The following is a 20,968-nucleotide window of genomic DNA, read 5'->3' on the forward strand; positions in this document are numbered from 1 at the left end:
TCAGGTGTGCTGCTGAGACAATACTCCCTGGCTTTCAGGGTCTCAGAGATTCGCCTGAGTAGAAAGGAAAACAGTAGTTATCTCCTAAATATGCTCTGTTAGGATACAAATGGTACTCTGTATGTTTGCCTGTCAGTCTAACCGAGAGAAACAATGGAGTGGAGGAGAGGAAATGGGCAGAGGGAAGTCTCCTCATTTATCTGACCACCACACAGCCGATCTACTTGGTTGCCTTTGGCTACCAACAGAGATGCACCGTTGCCGCGATAGTTATGGGACTGGTTTTGTGGCTTTGCTTCTACTTTGGAACAGTTTAACTTAAATTGTGGGCTTAATTGTTGTTAGCGTTTTAGCTCTAGTCCTAATTGCACTTTAAAGGTAAATGCCGTATGAAGTTCCTGGGCTACAGAAGTAATTTATGTTCATTCTACATTTGCTTAATTTGCTAGTAGAGAGTACTTGCTTACAAATTGCAGTTTTGTAAGACTGATACGTCAAAACGGGCATAAAACCAACTTACAGTTTTGGAAAAGCACTGTCTGCCCCATGTAGATGTCATTTCAGATGGCTTATTATTTGTGTATTTCACACTCCTTTCTGTTCTCAGTGCTGCTATAGAGGGCACAGTGTCTAAGCCAGAAGGGGTAGGTACATAGTTCTTAACACTGAGATTTGGCTTAATCACCCGCACAACAGTTTAAAAATATTTTAAAGTTGTTTATCTATACTGTCTATATACTTTTTTCAGTGTAGCCTCTGATAATAGTTGTAGTTGAATTTCGTTGTTAGCTTCTGCTGCTTGCATCTCTGTTTCTTGTATCGTATTTTCTTGCCTCCATTTAAGTAGATATCAGTAGAATTTCAGATGCATTTAGCTATGGCTACACATCTTAATGTTGCTTTTCTACCTAGAAAATTAAATCAGGGTTTTTTTTCTCCCAATTGAGCTACTTATTCTGCTTTTAAGTTTTGAGAGAAAAATTAGTATTCATGAAAGTGACTAAAATTTCTGGCTTTGAGATACATTGGTGTGCTATAACCATGTATTGCATAAAAATTTTATGCAAGTAATGTAGATTTGCCTCATCTCTGCTATCCCTTTATGGATCTTGATGCAGACTGATACTATGGTAATTTGGTAATGTGGATAGCTATGGAGAAAAGCAAAAGTAGTTGTTTCTAACCGGGGATTAGTTTTATGTGTAGACGTCCAAGAGAGAAAGTAGAGCACTGAATTGCCTAGATGCTACTGATTTAGAAATAATCTCTAAAACAGAGAGGAGTGGCTGATTTGCTCTAAGCTATTGGAAACCTTGATCAGCCTGCGAGTTTGCTAGGTAAAAATGTTTTTTGTCATAGTGTAGCTCTGAACTGAAAATCTAATTTATGCAAGTACTACATAAGGAAGTGTCAAATGCAGCTATTTAGACTGACAGCAGGATTATAGAATTCTGTCACCTCTGCCACAGAGCAGAAGTGCCTTCCTTTGTTTTTGTTTGTTTTTTTTTTTAAATACTGAAAGCATACTCTTAAGTGCTGTCAAGTAGCTAATAAATAATGGGTGAGATATATTCTGTTTCCCTGAGAAACTCTGTGGAAGGAGATGCATCTTTTGCTCTCCTGGATTCTGATTTGCACTGCAGTCCCTGACACAACACGGGAAAGTTGTACTAGCTTTTTATGAGAAATATTGATTTGTCTTCCAGCTGCCTGTGAGCTGAAGCGTTTTCCAGAGGATCTGCAGTACTCTGTGCTGTGGCTGTAATGCCAGCTGGCACAAACTTTTAATGGAGCGCCCTGAAATCAGCCTTTTGGTTGCCTTTTACAGTTCCTCTGCATCTTACTGTGCCCTGATGTTTTAAGGCCTGTTGTTCTGATTACAATTTTGCTCAAGCTGTCCACATAGTTGAAGTGTGGGGAACAGTAGATCAAGTCAAATATTTGAGATTTAAATAACTTCAAAGAGGTTCTGATTCTAGCACCAGTAATTTGCATATCATTAACAGGGAAAGCATTGAAAGACTTCAACTGTGGTTAGGGTATGTGCTTGCAGGTATAAAATTATTGTTGGTGTAGACCAAATGCATTAAATGATGCTTATGCAAAAAATGAAAATTAATGATTTAGATATTTGCAGTTCAGAGAACTGTAGAAAACGAAGTTTTTCATTTTGTGTGTGTGTTACACTTGCCAACAAAATACTGAGAGGGCCACAGTAGTTCACTAATGATAGCATTTTAATTGACTGAAAATCAGATAGAAGCCTTGGCAGGGCACAATAAATAGCAGAAAATGTTCCACAATATTTTTTTTTTTAGTCCTGGCTCTCACTTTTCTCAGCATAGATAAATAATATGGGGAAAGTCTTCCACATTTTTTAAATCTCTAGGGATTTATGGAGCAGGATTTTACCTTTGAGTCTTAATTCTTTTGGATTTTGAAATTTCTTTCCAAGGGTAGGTTGTACCCAAAATCTGAAACCTCTGAAATTTTGTCAGCAGAGTCTCCTTGATTTATATCTATTCTCATGCACTGTACCAAGTGCATGAACACGGTGCAAGATGAGCCATTGCTTTAATTCTTTCACATTGTCTTTGATTTGTGGCAGTGCATATTGACTGCAGTTTTTGCTTAGGTCTGTTTGACTTGCTGATTTTCGACTGCACATTGGGGATGGCCAGTGGGCCATCTGTAGGCTGGATTTGGGTGGCATCTCAATGGCTCCATGGCTCACAGCACTCTCCTCACCTGCAGCTGCATGGGAGGCCACAGGACTGCAGGACCTTGGCAAATGCTGCTTCTTGGACTATGGCAATGCCCTAGGGAAGCCAGGCTAATGCTGCTACCCTCGCTCAGGAGAGCCTAGGCAGGGGCTTGGCTGGTTTGGATTCAGATGGGCTGTGGTGCTAGATCAGTGGAGTAGGAGTTGTACTGGGCTGCTTTCCATCCCAAGGAGTAGCTGTGGACAGTCACAGAATCACAGAATGTTAGGGATTGGAAGGGACCTCGAAAGATCATCTAGTCCAATCCCCCTGCCAGGGCAGGAACACCTAGGTGAGGTTACACAGGAAGGTGTCCAGGCGGGTTTTGAATGTCTCCAGAGAAGGAGAATCCACAACCCCCCTGGGCAGCGTGTTCCAGTGTTCTGTCACCCTCACTGAGAAGAAGTTTCTTCTCAAATTTAAGTGGAACCTCTTGTGCTCCAGCTTGAACCCATTACCCCTTGTCTTACTATTGGTTGTCACCGAGAAGAGCCTGGCTCCATCCTCGTGACACCCACCCTTTATATATTTGTAAACATTGATGAGGTCACCCCTCAGTCTCCTCTTCTCCAAGCTAAAGAGACCCAGCTCCCTCAGCCTTTCCTCATAAGGGAGATGCTCCACTCCCTTAATCATCTTTGTGGCCCTGTGCTGGACTCTCTCCAGCAGTTCCCTGTCCTTCTTGAACTGAGGGGCCCAGAACTGGACACAATATTCCAGATGAGGTCTCACCAGGGCAGAGTAGAGGCGAAGGAGAACCTCTCTCGACCTACTAACCACCCCCCTTCTAATACACCCCAGGATGCCATTGGCCTTCTTGGCCACAAGGGCACAGGGCTGGCTCATGGTCATCCTGCTGTCCACCAGGACCCCCAAGTCCCTTTCCCCTACACTGCTTTCTAATAGGTCATTCCCCAACCTATACTGGAACCTGGGGTTGTTCCTGCCCAGATGCAAGACTCTACATTTTCCCTTGTTATATTTCATTAAATTTTTCCCCGCCCAACTCTCTAGCCTGTCCAGATCTCGCTGGATGGCAGCACAGCCCTCTGGCGTGTCAGCCACTCCTCCCAGCTTGGTGTCATCAGCAAACTTGTTGATAGTGCACTGAATTCCCTCATCCGAGTCATTGATGAATATATTGAATAGTACTGGTCCCAGCACTGACCCTTGAGGGACTCCACTAGATACAGGCCTCCAACCAGACTCCGCACCATTGACCACGACTCTCTGGCTTCTCTCCTTCAGCCAGTTTGCGGTCCACCTCACTACCCGATCATCCAGTCCACACTTCCTCAGTTTAGCCGTGAGGATGCTGTGGGAGACTCTGTCAAATGCTTTACTGAAGTCAAGGTAGACCACATCCACTGCTCTGCCATCATCAATCCAGCTTGTTATGTCTTCATAAAAGGCTATGAGGTTGGTCAAGCACGACTTCCCCTTGGTGAAGCCATGTTGACTGCCCCTAATGACCCTCTTCTCCTTGATATGTCTTAAGAAGGCACCAAGGATAAGGTGTTCCATCACTTTCCCAGGGATGGAGGTGAGGCTGACTGGTCTATAGTTGCCCGGGTCCTCCTTCTTGCCCTTTTTGAAGACCGGAGTGACATTTGCTTTCCTCCAGTCCTCAGGCACCTCTCCCGTTTCCCAAGACTTGGCAAAGATGATGGAGAGTGGTCCAGCAATGACTTCAGCCAGCTGCCTCAGCACCCGCGGGTGCATCCCATCTGGACCCATGGATTTATGGATGTCCAGATTGCTTAACTGGTCCCTAACCCAGTCCTCATCAACTGAGGCAAACTCCTCCATTGCCCTGCCTTCCTCTGGGGCCTCAGGGGTATGGGGCTCCTCAGGACAGCCTCAGTCAGGGGTCCAGAAGTTTTTTTTTTTGCCAGGGGTTTCACTGCAGAGTCCTGTCTGTGAGCTGGTGTGGGAAGAGTGTTCTCAGGGAGAAAAGGAGAACATCGAGCACGAACATGGCAGTACTGCCGTGCTGTGCTGGTGGTGTCCTGAGACAGGAGTGACAGGTGAGGGATGCTGTGTGCCAAGCTGGATGTGGAAGGTGTTGACAGCATTTCAACAAGTAGTGTGTGGAGGTCTGTCCTTGGTTACTGAAGGCAGACGAGGGCTTGTCTCTGGAACAGGGTGTTGCCTGTTCATCTTCGCTCCAGTGATTATTACAAATTAAAGTGAGAAGGCATTGCCTGCAGTGTTGAACCCTTCCATGGTGCTGGGCAGTGTAAAGTAGAGAGGATAGTTGGGTCTGAAGATGCTAGTGCAGTACAACCAGCTGATGCTTACCTAGTATATTCTAACTGGCTGCAGTTGGACATACCAGGGTGGGGTTTGGTGGTGGTTTATTATTATTTTTTAATTTTTTTCTGATGTGTCCTGTGACATCACCATGTTAACTAGATTATTCCCCAAGTCAGGACCAGTTGACTGCATGGTTGACAGTAGTATGCCAATCTAGGCCTAGAGGAAAGTGCCTCTGGGCCTAGACAAGTTTGCTATATGGAAGTAAACAATTTGTTTATTGTGTTTCTATTTTAAATAAAATTACAATAACTTAAATTAGAGAAAAGAGTAAACTTCCACTTTGTTATTTGCTTATTTAATTGTAGGTAAGGGTCCTGTACCTTAATATTCAGGTTTTAAGTGACGTGGTCTATGAGTGTCTTTTCACTATAGATGACAACTGAACACTGTAATCCTTGTGCTCTTCAGCAGATGAGCTAATCAAAGGAAAAAATGTACAGTGTGGTTCCATTGCTCTATCCTTGGGTAGAAGAAGAAAAGGATTCCAGAGCACCATGACCGTGTATACCTCCTGGAAGAGGATAAACGATCTCTTCAGTCAGTCTGCTTCCACTGAGATGGGAGCGATGACGTGGGGATGTTTTTGTCTTCTGAGTCGCACGGTATTGTGCATCTCTTCCACTTCCTGTGCAAGCAGGTGTGGCTGACAGACTGTCTCAGCAGATGTCATCTAGAAATGATGGTTTCAGTCCCATAAACATCCCAGAAACACCTGACTAGTCCCATTTTTCAGCTGGTGTTTGATTAGGGTTTCTCATATTTTTCTCTTCTCCTGCCTTCTGCTATTGAAAGCAGTAGGCAGAGATGAATCACCAGGAAAACTGGGAGCCTGTTTAGTTGGAAGTGTGACAAGCTGAAAGAGCTGTTATTCTGCATGAATATTTTACACAACATTCTACGAATCATATGATTGTTTCCTACCCATTTTTAAATATTTACTTCCAGAAATAATTTTAAACAATATGACAATATAGAGTGTAAATAGTAACAATATACTAATAAAAAATCATAACATCTTTCTTATGTCTTTAAAGAAGAAAGCTTTGCAGTTGTCCCTAGTTTAGTAGAAGTTGTCCCTTATTTAGCGGGAGCTTCAAATTTTAGTTACAGAGTATTTTCAAGTGGAGATGCCTATTTGAGCACTTCATTGCAACAAGCACTTACAAGTGACGTCAATGTTTTCGTTTTATAAACAGCCCAATTAAAGGGTTTTTCTAAGGCACAACTTTGATTTAGCCTTGTCAGTTCAGTTAACGTCTTACCACATTTGCTTCTCCAGCCCATTGTGTGAATGGTCTGCTTTACAAATATAGCATCATTCCAACAGATGAAATAATCAAGACTTTTGTCAGATGCTTCTTCCATATTTATTGCACTGCATCATGATGTAGCCTCGCTCAGACCCCTCCAAACTCTTCTCAGAATTCCAAAATAAGTATTATTTCATTGGCTATGTTCTTATCCAACTTCATACAAGTCATAAGGGAATGAGATCATATCAGATCTGTTTTCTGGAAAGAATGAGGCCCTTCAGGTGATCCCCTAACTATCTGTCCTCTTTCTTAGAAAATAAAGAAACTTACAATTTGAGATCCTGGCATTCTCAAAGCAAATCTCCTTATGTAAGAGTCTGATACCTGGCATTGTCAGAGCACACATAACAAGGCCCCTGCAACTTTGACGCTTTCCTTTTCAAAATATCCTTGTTGCTAATATATGTAAGCTGAATGTCATTCTGTATCTACTCTGAGATATTGTATAATGTGCCAGGCTCAGTCACCTGTTTCAGCGGTGAAATTTTCAATCCCTGTTACAAGAGGAATTTGAACTCCCAGCTCCTTGGGTATTTTTATGCTGCCTTGCGATAATCTCCTATGAATTACAAACTTCAGTGAGTCTCAAAAGAAAGAGAAGTAACTAAATGTCTGGCTCTGAGTGACAGTCCACATGTACATCCACAGTGGAAATGTATGTTCCTAATCACTTAAGGCTAGATAAATATTTACCTTTTGTATAGTACTGATTCAGGGTGATACTTTAAGTACATGCTCTCTTTTGTTTATATAAATGCAAACATCCTCCTTAATGGCTAAATCAGGTAGACTCCCTGCACCATTTCTTCATTTCCACTCAGCCACCTTTGCCAATAGAGCACTACCCTGCTGACAGTTTTTAAGCTTCACACGAAACGTTTGTCATCCAGACTGGCCTATACAGCTCCTTAGTGTCCTTTCCAAAGAACTTCATGCTCTTACAGGTGAGAACCCAATCCCATTTTCTGATGAGTATGGGAAGGTTTTTTGCCACCTCAGAGAGGAACCTGTTCTTAGTGTCTGCTCCAGCTATTCTTCCTTAAATGTAGGAGAAAATATTAGGACCTCTGCCATTTGTGGAACCTGTTATTTAAAGAGCCTATGAAGGCCTCACATATTACAAGTGGGAAAAAAAAATAATTATATGGCTAAGTGCTGTGTGTTGGTGTGTTGTACAGCACTCCCAAGTGTGGACAGACAGAAAACTTTGAGGAGCTTCTATTGGACTCTGATCCATTAATGCACATGTGCCCCAAGAGCCCATGCCTAAGTCAGCACAGCCCACATCTCAGCACCATCCGCAGAACTGAATCACTGCAGCTAGTGTCCTCCTAAGAGATCTGTTGTCATGTATTTCTCCCTTGTCTCCTCCCTTGTAGCCTACCAAAGTAGAGGCAGACTTAATCTGCATACCCAGTGATGTTTTCTGAATCTGCTCTCAAATCTGGAACTGCCTTTGGGAGTTTACTTGGCACTTGGTCCCTGGTGGAAGCACTTGCTGTCAGTCTGTCTGCAGCCTTGGACTGCCCCACTCCCAGTTACATGTTGCTCCTGATAGCCTTCATAGAAGGCACCTTTCTGAAGAGCTGGATTCAGTTTAACAGAATAGCCCAGCCTATTGGCCACCTTTCTCTTCAGACACTTGTGCTGGCAGTGAAGTGTATTCCACAACCACATAAAAAGTTGCTCCTGTTGATAGTAAATAGACTTTCTTCCTCAACACTAAGTTTTGTTCTTTCGCCAAGGCCTCCTTTAAGCAGTTCGCAGGATTCCCAGGAATCCTGTGGCACAGCGCCACCCAGAAGTCCATCTGTACTTGGCCAAGCAGTATGCTGTCTTGGAAGCCCTGAAGTCATGGCAGTACTTGAAGAAGTTCTGCAGTTTTTGTTTGTGGGAGGGACCTAGGCTTTCTATTAGGCAGCTGACTACTTTGAGTATGGCTAGTTAGAAATGTCCTCAGTGTGAGTTTGCTGACGGCCTGTGCATTTCAGAAAAAACTCCAGTTGCTGCTGTGTGATGTCTCTGGTTTGCGTTGTTTCTAGTTATGTTCTAGTGGCTTCCTTCTTTGCCTCTGATTTTCTACAAAGAAGGATCTGAGTTAGTGGTAGGTGTTCCCTCTCTGCTTTTTTTAGCTGAAATTGTCTGACTGGGAAGGTAACATTTGCAACAGCTCCTTGTCTCAAATGCTCGAAGCTCACACATGGCTTGGAGAATAATAGATACAAATCTATAACTCGTCTGACTTTATTTTTTCAGACCGACAATTTCTGTTCTGAAGGAGACTGTGTTGTAGTATACACTGAATATTTTGATAGCACCAACATATATTACAATGAGTTCTTGTCTGAGTAGTTGTTTTATTTAGTTTTGCATAGCTGGAATGTATGGAGCTTTTAATAAGATTATTTCAAGTTGCTCATTGCCAACGTTTCTTGTTTTGGCACAAGCTTATCTTCTGTTGTCTCACTGATTTCAAAAGACAATGCTATCTTTAATCTAAAATAACTCCAGTTATTCTTAATGTCATCACAGGTAAAATGTTCCAGTCTCCAGATATCACTCTTATTGTAGAGTTCATATTTATGTTTTATAAAGAGAAACCTATTGATTGGCTACTGGACCATATCCTCTGGGTGAAAGTGTGTAACCCTGAGAAAGATGCCGTAAGTTTATTTTTATTATAAAGCTTCTAAAATGTTTTCATGATGGTGAATTAGTAGGTTTTGTTGAGCTGGAGGCTGGCATACTGTGTATTATGGTTACTGCATGTCCTGAAAGAGTCTTTCTTCCCACCAAGATTTTAATCTCAAAAAGAACTTCAGAGAGACAGTTCTCAGGGGTATTGTAACTGTTATTGCAGATTTTGGAGATGGATGCAACAGGATGAAAAGCAAAAATCTAGTTAATTTCTTTGTGTAACCGTCGTAAAACTCATCCGTCTAATCTCCACTGAGGCTCTGCAGAATGCCACTGCTTGGACAGCAGTCATAGAGAAGGTTCCAAATGGGGAATAAACTCTGGATTTTGGTCCTTCATTTCTCAAGTAGCACCCTTGCTGGAAAACCGAATAAACAGGTTCAGTGCAAGAACCTTGAAGAGTATTATATTTGAACAGCAGTCTTGGTAGATTTCTGGAATGAAAACAAGAACAACGGGATAAATAGGCCTGGGTTCTCACTGAGTCTTTTCGGTTCATGTAACATCACATACTTGCAGTAAGAACTCAGCAATTTTGTGTTGGTTTTACTAATGTGATTTTTTTTTTCTTTCTTAATCACTCTCTCCCCCCCTTTCAGAAACATTGTGATCGACAGAAATCTAACCTACGGATACGCTTCAGGCCTTCTCTTTTCCAGCATGTTGGCCTCCACTCCTCTCTAGCAGGGAAGATCCAGAAACTCACAGTTAGTAGCAAAAATTTTCCTTCCTTTCCAGAGCAGGCTGATTAAATGAAAAACTTTGTAGCCTTTGAGAAAACAGGCATTTTCTTGTTGTGTGGCTTTTTCAAGTGTGTTGTGTATTACTCCAAAAGGAATGAAATCTGATTTAAACTGTATACTGTCAAGAATAAGAACTGCTCATATCAGTTTATTTTTGTGGTTTTTTGCATGGGGATATTTTTTCTTTTTTTTTTTTTTTTTACTTTAACGGCATGTTAATCTTGTTAATCAGTATAGGATGTGATACATCCAAAAATGAGTAATGCATTCTTTTTCCATTTTATGCAAGTGTTTGTTTTAAGTGTAACCTCTTGGGAAAAGAACATAATAAAACAGGTTATCTGACCAGCCTGATGTTTGTCTTTCTTTCAATTAGGATAAAGACTTCCTGAAACCATTACTGCATAAAATCCACGTGAATCCACCTGCAGAGGTTTCGACATCTTTAAAAGTCTACCAAGGACATACACTAGAAAAAACCTATGTAGGGGAAGACTTTTTCTGGGCTGTCACACCGGTTGCTGGGGATTATATTCTATTTAAATTTGACAAGCCAGTCAATGTAGAAAGGTTAGTAATTATTTGCCTTTGGTTGCAACTCTAAAACTGCTTCTTTGCCAAGAATGCTTAAAGATAGAATTTGGGGCTGTCGTTATAACTGAAAGTGAAATGACACAGGGTCTTTTGAGTTCAGCTGAAACTATGATCAGTACTGTCTTCCCTCTTTATTCTTTTACTACTGTGAATTTTGTATCGCTCTTTTTAATTTAATCTTTTAAATGCAATTCTAAACTAGTGTTTCTCTGGCAGTTCATGAGAGAATTTAAAAGAAGTCCATTTGAATCTATTTGTATTTGGTTGGTCTGCTTCTAATTACAGAGCAATTGTGCAGCATGGTGTGTGGTACAGTATGTTGTGCCCTGCAGCCTCAGTCCCTTGATTGTCCAGATCAGAAATCTTGCTGGAGCATATCACGATGTCCCCAGACCTGAAGCTGGGAATTCTGAAGGGTAATGCTTTTTAGATGTAGCTTTAGGGCGTGAAAAAAGTTACCGTGCTAAGACTCCAAGTTGGCCTATTTAAAAAAATCAAAATTTAACCAAAAAATAAGGCGGGACATGCCCTTGAAACACCCTGATTTGTTAGAGGAATAAAGGTGACTTATTTTTAGCTACTAGTCAGATCAAGTAAGGATAACAGAGTTTGCGCTATAGAGTGTAGTCATCCCTTAGTTTGAGGTTCATTTGCTGCTTTGCTTTTTACTGTCGTGCCAACATAGTAGTCCAAGACTTCTAAGTTGTTTATTTGGTGTCTAAGTGTTGCTATATTAGTGGATTCCTTTTCTCTTTCCTTCATGTAGCTCATGTGTTCTTTTGAGGCCAGTACCTATAGTCTGGTAGATAGAAGTTTCTTGGGTTGATTTGACTGGATGCTTTTCTCATGAAGCAGCCCTTTTTTTGCAGTCCTGAACTGAATCCAGTGAGTCAACTCCTGTGCCATGGTACATAATCCCAGGCTAAGTTTTCACCTTGGCTTAGTGCAATAGTGAGGATCAGTAGTTTTCCTTGTTACTATGTTGTTCCAAACTAGTCTGACCTATGAAACTCAACTTTGCCATTTGAGATGTCAAATTACTCTTTCAGTCCATCATTATGCTTTAAAAGACTTTCCTGGTTAGCTTCCAAAGATGCATGTGTTGAGGAATCTGACTACCATACCACCTTGGATTAAAGGCAGAATCATTTTTATCCTGTGCCAATGGTTTTAAAAATACACATTTTTCAACTCAGATATGTTAATTCTTTTTAAAAAAATCTAATTATTTTTTCAAAGTTATGAAGTAAACATTGTCCAATTTTTTTTTCTTTTAATAACAAATTCTATGTATCTACATTATGAATAGAGTAACTGTAAGCAACAAATGTTCATCTTGGGTGAATTAGGATGAGTCAGATGCACAATGGCAATTTTGGGAAGCATTGCTAGCAAGTGTCATACACAGGTCTGAAGAAATTATTTTTGATATGTATTACCTTAATGGTGAGGGAATTGGGGGAAGACTAAGTACTAATTATCTGTGCAAAAGACAATGTTCATTATAATGCCCTGGAAAACCGTAGCTAGGCCTGAGGTAGTTATGTCTACCTGCTGTGGTAAGAACAGTCCTAGCAGTAGAGGATGATATGATTTTTTGTTGTTGTTATTATTTCTGTTTGTTGAAGAAACACACTTTAATTTTAGCAGAAAGGGAACATCTTGTCGCTTCCTCAAAGCAAGTCCACCAATTAGACTGATGCTACCTGTTCAGACTTAGCTTAACATTGTTTGAGCTATACCATTTCAAAGTTTTTTATCATTTTAGCTTCTATTGCCACAGTGTCCTCAAAAATGCAGAATTTTGCCTTTCTGAAGTCAGTGGCCTGTTAGGGCTACAGATGTTGTCATTTCAAATTGTTGGGGGCTTTTTTTGTTTATTGACTTAGCAGCAGCAGCAGACTCTGGTGGGTGAAGGTCAAGTGGAGCAATGATGTTTCGTGATATTTCAAGGATGCTTGCTGAGGCAGTCAAAAATAAAACTCTGACTTGCAGGTTGAAACACAGAAAAGGGAAAATGGATCAACCATTAGGAAAACTTACGTGGTGGGTAGATACATCTGCTGTGAGAATTAAAAGTAGAAAAGACACTTTGGAAAGCCATCTTGTGTTTCTGAAGAGATGCAGCAAGTTTTTCCCCTATTTTTTTTTTTAAGTAATAGAAAACCTCTTTGAATTTACAGAAAATTTTGTCTGCCAAGTCAGTTTGAGGTGTACCTGCTTAATAGCTCCCATGATAAATTCTCGATAAACAAGTTTTTAAATGGAAATATTGACCGCAAGTCGACTGAATGAATGGCAGGTCTGTTACACTGTGACAGAGCACTAACTTGTTCCTATAGTTTATTTTTCCATGCAGAATGTTTTGCTGAACTGAATTTAAATTTACTGTTGAGTATAGCAGTTCAGTAATTAGCTTTCATTAAGTCTTTGAATATTTAATTTTTGAGACCTGAGAATATTGTCAAGGATAATGCTGGCAAGGATCTCTTAAAATGTTAAAATCAGAACTGAGCTTACTTTGCTGAGCTCAGTATGAGTAACGTTTCTGGCTGTTTTGTGCAAGACCTGGTTGGCAGATCCCTGCTGAATATGGAACAGTCGAATAGACAGTGCTTGTTCTAAACCGCACCTGGAAACCAGGGATGTGTAAATTGAAATTGCCTAATGTTCATTAGCTCTTCTACTGAATCTTTGCAGTTTTTTTCCAAGCAAAAGATCTCCAGCCACAACACTGACGTCCCTTAATATTAAGCTAGGATCTCATTCTTGTATAAGAATATTCATACCTCTCTTTCAGTAACATATCTTTGAGAATGAAAGTAGATCCATTGACTTTTCTCTTAAGAACAAATTTCAGAGCAGTGTTGAAGGTCTGATGGTTTGGTTTTGGTTTGTTCAGTTGGTTTTCTTTTTTTATGCATGGGCTGTTTTCTAAATGCTCAAAACAGCATACATTGTAAAGATAAGAAATACTGACTTTCTGTTCCTTTAGGTTCTTATGTAATTATTGAAATGTACCTGTTTGATATTATTGATATGTACACTGTTGTTCAAAGCACACATAATTACTAAAACTGACAGTTATATTTACAAGTTTCAAAGTTTCTTTATGAAGCATACATCATTACTACTTCAATGTTTGTTCTGAATGTGAATTTGTTTTTCTCACTACAAATAACAGATTCAAGATACTTCTTCAGTAGTTACTCTTTCTTCAGAGGAGTCAGTGAACAATGTTGTACCTTAGCAGCTTATTGCAAAGAGCTTTTGACTTTAGGCTTTGCTTGAGGATTTTTTGTATGTAGGAGGCTCTGAAATATTGGTGCAGGAGTAGTGAATCTTGAACAGAGGTAGTAAATTTCAAATGTAATCCTGGTTTAAAAACAAAACAGATCCCAGAAAGATATTCCACTGCAGCACTTAAGTGACGCTGGTGTCTGTCATTGTCATAACAGTCTCTTTTTTGACTGCCTGAGTTTTGGAGTCCTCCCATAGATGTGATTGACACAAATCAGATATTGTTCTCCAAGGACATGTGCACTAATTACATTGAGGAAGCCCTTGGAAGTGTGTAACCGAAGGCTGTATGTATATCTAAATTTGCTTTAGATTTTTTGTGTTTTTAAAATATGAGACTCATCCTTTCTTGTATGTAACTGCTTGGTAGTGTTACTTTGAATATTTTCAAAAGAATTAGCAGTTTGTCTTTAGTGGCGTATGTGTTTGCTGGTGGTGTTTTGTTTTGTTTTTTCCTTCCCCCTCTAGCACTACTTTTAACGCTATAGTTCCACCATAGTTGTGGTGCTCTTTTAGCAAGTTGTTGGGTAGTCATCCTAATGTGACATTGATTATTAATAAAGTGATTTATGAATTAGAACTTGCAGTCTGGAATTTCAGCTTTAAACTGAGATCTTAATTATTTGATAAACCAGCTTGTAGAATACATTGATTTCTTTGTGTTCTGATGTTGGTATAGATATTGGATGTGCAGTATTTGAGACTAATCATCTAATTTTCCATGTTGTTGACCCTGGAATCACAGGGAACATGTGGTGTTAACCTTGCATATATTTCCTGTGGCATCTTCTCACAACATAGAATTCCCACTCATGCAAGAAAAATATATTTGACTGTTTGAGCTAGAAGATCAATGTATTGAGTATGAAGAATACGTTGATGGGCTTCTGGTAACTAAATGTATACATTACTTTGTCTACTTTGAAATTATTGTGACAGTGCTGAAAAATATTTGCATAAAATTGACAGTTGCTTGCCTGTTATTACTGCCACTTCGTAAAGGAAAACAAACATAGCTTTTAAAACAGGTTCTCTAGCAGTGAAAACTTAAAAGAAATTTATGGTTTTTTTAAGTAGAACAAAGCTACCAAAAAAAAAGTAGCACAGCAGTTGGTCATGTATGTATCTAAAATGTAGTTAATTATCCGTCCTGTGGAATGCAAGTCCTCCTGTGGGTCCAGAGATACAACATCAAATGCATTACAAAGGAAAAAAAAGACTTTCTAACAGCTTTCCAAAACTGGCAGTGGCGTGGAACTTTTAGAATAATACAGCTGTAACTTGACTGATGTGTAAGCTGTTCTTTGATCATAATCACTGCTCAGCGTAGAAACTCTCCCTCAGCACAATGCAATACATTCAACCTTTCTTGGGCAGTTTCAGCTGAAGTAATACACGCGCACGCACACACAGTGTATGATTTAGAAATAATCTTTGTTCTGATTCTAAAGATATAATACAGGTTATTAAAGTTTAACATCACCTTGATTTTATGAAGCTTTAATGGTGGTGTCAGTCGATAGGAAATTTCTGAAAGTCTTTGAATTCATTTTTTAAAATATTTTGGTGTTTGTCACTATATTTCAGGTGGGATATTAGTTTTAGTGTATGTAAAAAAGAAAATTTGAGGTCTTTGGGTTTTGTGTTTACATAAGCTTTTGTGCTAATGAGAAGAACATCCTCAAATGGATGCACTGACAGCGGGGATTTGGCAGGCGGGCTCCCAGCCGCTGATGCTGTTTGCTCCGGGCGTGGAACTCTGCCCATCACAATGAGGCAAGAGCTTCATGTGAAAAGGGGGAAAAGAAAACGAAGTGTGTGGATCAGAGACAGAAGAAAAGAGCTGCCTGAGCCAAGGACATGCTGCTTCCTCTGTAATGGCACTAATATTCAAGATTTGTGTATTTGGCAGTGTTCCTGGGTTTACAGTTCTAAGTCAGAAATCTTAAGAGGCGTAATGCTGTTGCCTAAACCTTAGATGTCTAGTGCCACTTAAGATACTCTAAAATACTGCACCTGCTTTCCAGAAGGGTTCGAGTCTCTGAGATGTCATAATTGCACCTTGCCAGCCAGAAATGGTGGCAAATGCCTATGTTTAAGAAAACTGAATGGAGTTATTATTTGTGCTTCTGGAGAAATAAGCTGGGGGGGGAAGTGTTTATGTGCATGCACATATATTAAAAAAACCCCACAACCAACCAACACAACAACCAAATAACAACAGCAATAACAACAACGACAAAACACAACTAAAAAAACCCAACCAACCGACCAACCACAACAACAACAAAACAAACAGACAAAACCCCCAAACAAACAAACCAAAAAACCAAACCAAACCAAACCCCAAAGCCTTTCTACATGTCACTGGATTAAAAATCCAGCAGAAGTAACCTTGCAAAAGAACAAAAGGGCCTCTTAACTAACATTGATGTGGTGGAAAAGCAAGTAAATTCCTTAAAGAGCAAAGATTTCAGGACAGAGAACAGCCCCTCCCTTAAAAAAACAAACACAAGAACAAAACCCAAACAAAAACCCCCACAAAACACCAAAAGCCCCAAACCACATCCAAAACTAAAAATGCAAACTAGTTAAAATGAATTTAATGCCAAATCCTTTTCTGTTACAGTTGATGTGTATGTGCTCCAGAGAGCACAGTGCAGGTTTCGAAAGGTGATCTGCTTGTCCTCACTGGGAAACAGACGGCAGGAAGTAGACCTGGAAATTACAAGATTTTCTTGCCCAGCTAAATGCCTTCTACATGTATTGCTCAGTTGAAGAAAGTTAGGAAATAGTATGGGTAACCTTATCAAAAGATTTAGATTGACTTTTAAAATGGTGTGAGAAAATTAAGTTCTTAGGTGTATGTTGGATAAAAGAAGACCACTCCCCAAAATCCCCTTATCACCTCTTCGGTCAGGCTACTTTGGGGTCCTTTGACAAACATGAGAAAGTTCTCTCCTTTGGGTGTGCTGGTTCAGCACTGCTGTAAAAATGGAGGTTTCATCCCTCACAGTTCTCAACCATGCACCCCACTTTATGTATGGACAGCTAGACTGGCTGGTTTTGGCAGAGGAAGTGAAATCTTACCAGGAATTTTGCATAGAATTTCATGGGCTGTTGGTGTCTTGTTTTGTTTTTCCTCCAATTGGGGTCTATAACAAGATAGAAAAGCTCTCATTAGATTGCTTGCCTATTGTGAGTACTTGAGGAATTCAGCTTTTTTTGGAAGTATAAGCAGTTTTTGCAAAAGACTGGGTAAGAGGCATAAAAGATAAAAGAAATAGAGCTTGAGAGAGGGAAAAGCATTCATCTTCTGTTTGTATTTTGCACAAGGAAATAATGCAGGGTTAATACCACTTTCCAGTGACAGTAAAATAACATTTCCTAATGAGGATTCTGGGAAAATGACAAAGAGGATGTAGATTAGATTTCTTTTACCACATTTGCATCCAGTGATCAAAAATACTGGATAAAATTGGTGAATAATGACTTTTGCAGTGGATGACGGCATCTGTAGAAACCCAAAAATTTGCTGACTGAATGTTGTTTTTATAGAAATTCATGTTGTGCAGAATTAAAAACTGTTATGCTGCACGTTGCTATGGATAATTTGCTCAAACATGGGAGGAAACATTTCTTCTCTGCCTTCCTACCTCTCTTTCTTTTCTGAAAATGAGATATACTAAAATATATCAGATTGCTAAAAAGAGATGTAAGGAGGCTATGTAGGGAAAATGATTTGATTCCTGATGCTTACAGTGCACAAAAGCCTGCATTCATAAATAGATTCTTAGAATATTTGTTTAGCATCAAGTGAGAGAAGTCTTTTTTTCCTTCAAAACAAACCCCAAATATATTGTCAGCAGATGTGAATGGCGCTTTTTAAAGAGTTTTTGTATATTATTTCTTTTTATGAAGCTGCCATAATTCACTGGAAGTGATTGTGTTTTGTTCTCATTTTTAATTGCTTAATGAAATAGAAGATGCATAGAATCACCCTTTCTAGATATATAAAAAATGTTGGCACCTCTATTTATTTAAATAAAATGTAAAAGACAGTAAGACAGATTTTTTTAATGCCTAAGAGAAAACAAATTAGATAACAGAATAACGGTTTTCTGGGCCTAAATATGCTTTGATGTGAGAGAAAGAAGATACATTCCCTTCGTAAGCAAAATAGGAGGAGGGTAAAGAGTTGCAAGTAGTTGGGTGTTTTGGGTTTTTTTTTGGAAAGTACAGGTGATGGATTAGTGCTGGAAGATGGAAAAGATAAGCTATTCAAAGAAGAATATTAACACTAACAGTGCAGATTAGTAATATTTATATTAATCTATACATATCTTGGGGGGGATGTTACAAAAGATGAGAAGCTTCCCAGGTGCTCACTGCTGGGGTATTTCTAAATCTGAGTGTAGGCTTTAAAGAACAGTAATAGTGAACTGCATTGGCAAGCTTATGATACCTTTTGTCAGTGTGATAATCGTGCTTCTCCCCTCCTCTCTCTTTGTGTATTAGGATGTGTCTGAATATTCTTTTCAGCTTTTATTTCCGGCCCCCCCTCCAGTTAGCTTGATTTTATAGGTGTATCTAGCTCCATAGCAAGAAGTCAGACCCTCAATTTGGGTAAATATGCAAGTTACTGAATATGAAAATGGAAGTTATCTTTGCAAATTTGACTTTACTCCATTTTTTTTGTTGTTTGCTCGTTGGTTTTGTTTGGTTGGTTTGGGTTTTTTTTTCCAAAACCTTCAGTGCTCTTGAAATTTTGTATAATTTTTTCTGCCCCATAAGGTGTTAATGTTTAACAACTTCCGTTATTGTCATACTACACTGAGGTTATGTATGCAAGAGTGTACGCAAGTTAGTTCCTACACTTTGTAACTTTTGGCAGAGGGGAGGATGTCCGTGTTCTTGAATATCTACAGTAGCTTGTTGTTATCTTTGACCTGTGACTTCAAAAAGACTCTGCTAGAGGAAAAGTTTCTCTAAGGTTCAGATACATTAGCATTTCAGTTACCAGCTGTTAGTCACTTTTCTGATGACTTCCATCAAGAATGTCCACATGTGTCCACGTTTATACTTTTTCATCTGAAAAAAGCTGTTAAGTAATACTCCATGAGGTAATAGTAGTCATTTTTAACTTTAAGTGAATTTGTACTTGTTTGGGATTACTGCATTTAGATGTCTACGGCTTTCAGAATTTTGATTTTGAAAGAACGGTTCAGAAGGTGTTATGTTTAACCAGCAGATAGACAAGAATATCTTAGTGATTCCATCCGAAGACAAATGTCAGTTAACTAGGAAGGGAAAAAAATTTTTTTCAGTGTTTACAGGAACTGTCATCTCTAAATCCCAGGACAGGTGTCAGAAGAACGTAGCCAAAAGCACAGCTACTTCCAGCTCTTTCAGCCGCTGTATTCAGAAAAACCTTTCATAGTCTGTAAATCTTGAAAGCCCGTGGCTTCTCAGTGTGTCAGGGAGGCAAGTTTCACAAAAGAACAGCTAATGACACTTTTTGAAGAACCTGTAGAACATCTGTTTATTTGTAAATTAAATCTTATTTCAAATATATTTTTAATTTGTAAATTTTATTTCTAAGCAAAAGATTGATCACAGATGCGAACTGTGTATGTATATCCATATCTCTGTTTTTAATCTGTGAAACTTTTTCTAAGTAGGTGTTATCTTTCAAGTGTTCAAGCAAGGCTCAGATATAAAAATACCACTTCCTTTCTAAGTGATTTTAAATAAGATGTGACATAGATGTATGTTACATGTGTGTGTGTATGTGGGTAGACAGTTATAGAAAACATACTAAAAAGGCAGGTTTGATTATGTGGAAATCTGGAAATCATATTTTATTAATTACTTCTGTAAATTGTTTTGGCATTGTGCCAACTTTTGTGTGTGTTGCCCTGATGTAGCTGGGGGGAGGAAACCACACTTTGGTTTCAAAAGTTGATGGCTCAGTAGGAGAAATGGTTGGCTGTAGCTGTATGGTTGCAGGGTTGTTTTGAAGATCAAACCAAGAAACAAACTCCAAATAAATAAATACCTCCCCCCCCCCCCCCCAAAAAAAAAAAATCCACAAACAACAAAAAAAACCCCAGCACCACCACTTCCCACCTGCCCACCCACCAAAAAAACCCCATCCAAACATCCCAAACCCATTATTGCTCAGTGATCACAGATCATGGACTTTCTTTGTGGCTTTTTAGGTGTGTCTTCTCAGAAATAACGTTTTGAACTAGAAAGCACTAAGGAAAAGCAGCATGTCTGTGGTTTGGTTGGACTGTTTGATGGCAGCACCTTAGACATGCGTGTTTGATCACATACATATTTTAAAATAAGTCTCCTTAGAATTGTCAGGGTTTTCAAGAGGAAAAATCCCAATAACTATTAGGATATCTGACAGACCAAAGGGTGGCAAGCCAGATCTGCTAGGTCAGAAGGCAGCAGAATATACTTTTAGTCTTCTGGTCAGCTTTGCCAAGAGTTTTTTTTTGCTTATTGAAATGTACAATAAAGGCGTCTTCCTAAGATGGATAACTAAGTCTTTGGGGTTTTTTGGATGTCACTGACGTTTACAAAAAGTCACAAGATTTTTCTTGGAAGAACTGTAGATGTTTTAGGTATCTTGTGTACTTTAGAGTTGACTAACCTTTACATTAAACTACAGTGGGGAAATTACTTTTCTTGAAGAACACACCGTGCTGAAGCTCACTGAATCCGGGTTTGTTTTGCAGTTCAGTCTATGCAGCTCTGCTTAAACCGGTTCAATATAAATCAATGTACCTTTCTTATATCACACTGTGCTTTTACTTTTTTCTCAGCCTTGATAGAAGAAATGTTACGTATATGTGTGTGTATTTTTTTAATTCTATCATTCTGGGATCACAGACATTTCTAAGAGTCAGAGAGCTCTGTTTTCTTCTACTTGTCTTGTAGCTATGGAGTATGGATTAATAGCAAGTAATTACCTGGCTTCAGACATACTGGGTAAAGACAGACTGGAATTTACATCTCCAATTATGTCTTAATAAATTGCAAATTGCGCTAATGTTTGTAATTTTAATCAAGTGATAATTTCTGAACTAATTTTGTCCCTGCGATGTATTTAATGGCGAAGATGGTGCTTACTGTTAATTTCTCTAAGTTCCAATTGAAGAAAGGTTTGAAATGTGTTGATAGACTTTTACATATTCATTTAAATGTATTAAAAATAAAATAGGCTTGT

The 20,968-nt window shown here is 39.2% G+C and overlaps 1 protein-coding gene across 2 annotated transcripts in view; it reads left to right on the top strand.

The window, feature by feature from the left end:
- MGAT4A (alpha-1,3-mannosyl-glycoprotein 4-beta-N-acetylglucosaminyltransferase A) overlaps nt 1-20,968 on the top strand; it is a 79,033-nt gene that overhangs the window by 51,871 nt on the left and 6,194 nt on the right. For both annotated transcript variants that reach the window (XM_065631120.1, XM_065631111.1), the window contains exons 10-12: nt 8,927-9,057; nt 9,691-9,798; nt 10,211-10,404. In XM_065631120.1, the coding sequence (XP_065487192.1) occupies nt 8,927-9,057; nt 9,691-9,798; nt 10,211-10,404 (433 nt within the window). The remainder of the gene's footprint in view (nt 1-8,926; nt 9,058-9,690; nt 9,799-10,210; nt 10,405-20,968) is intronic.

The sequence above is a fragment of the Caloenas nicobarica genome, chromosome 1 (assembly GCF_036013445.1).
Source record: "Caloenas nicobarica isolate bCalNic1 chromosome 1, bCalNic1.hap1, whole genome shotgun sequence".
Lineage (NCBI taxonomy): Eukaryota > Metazoa > Chordata > Aves > Columbiformes > Columbidae > Caloenas > Caloenas nicobarica.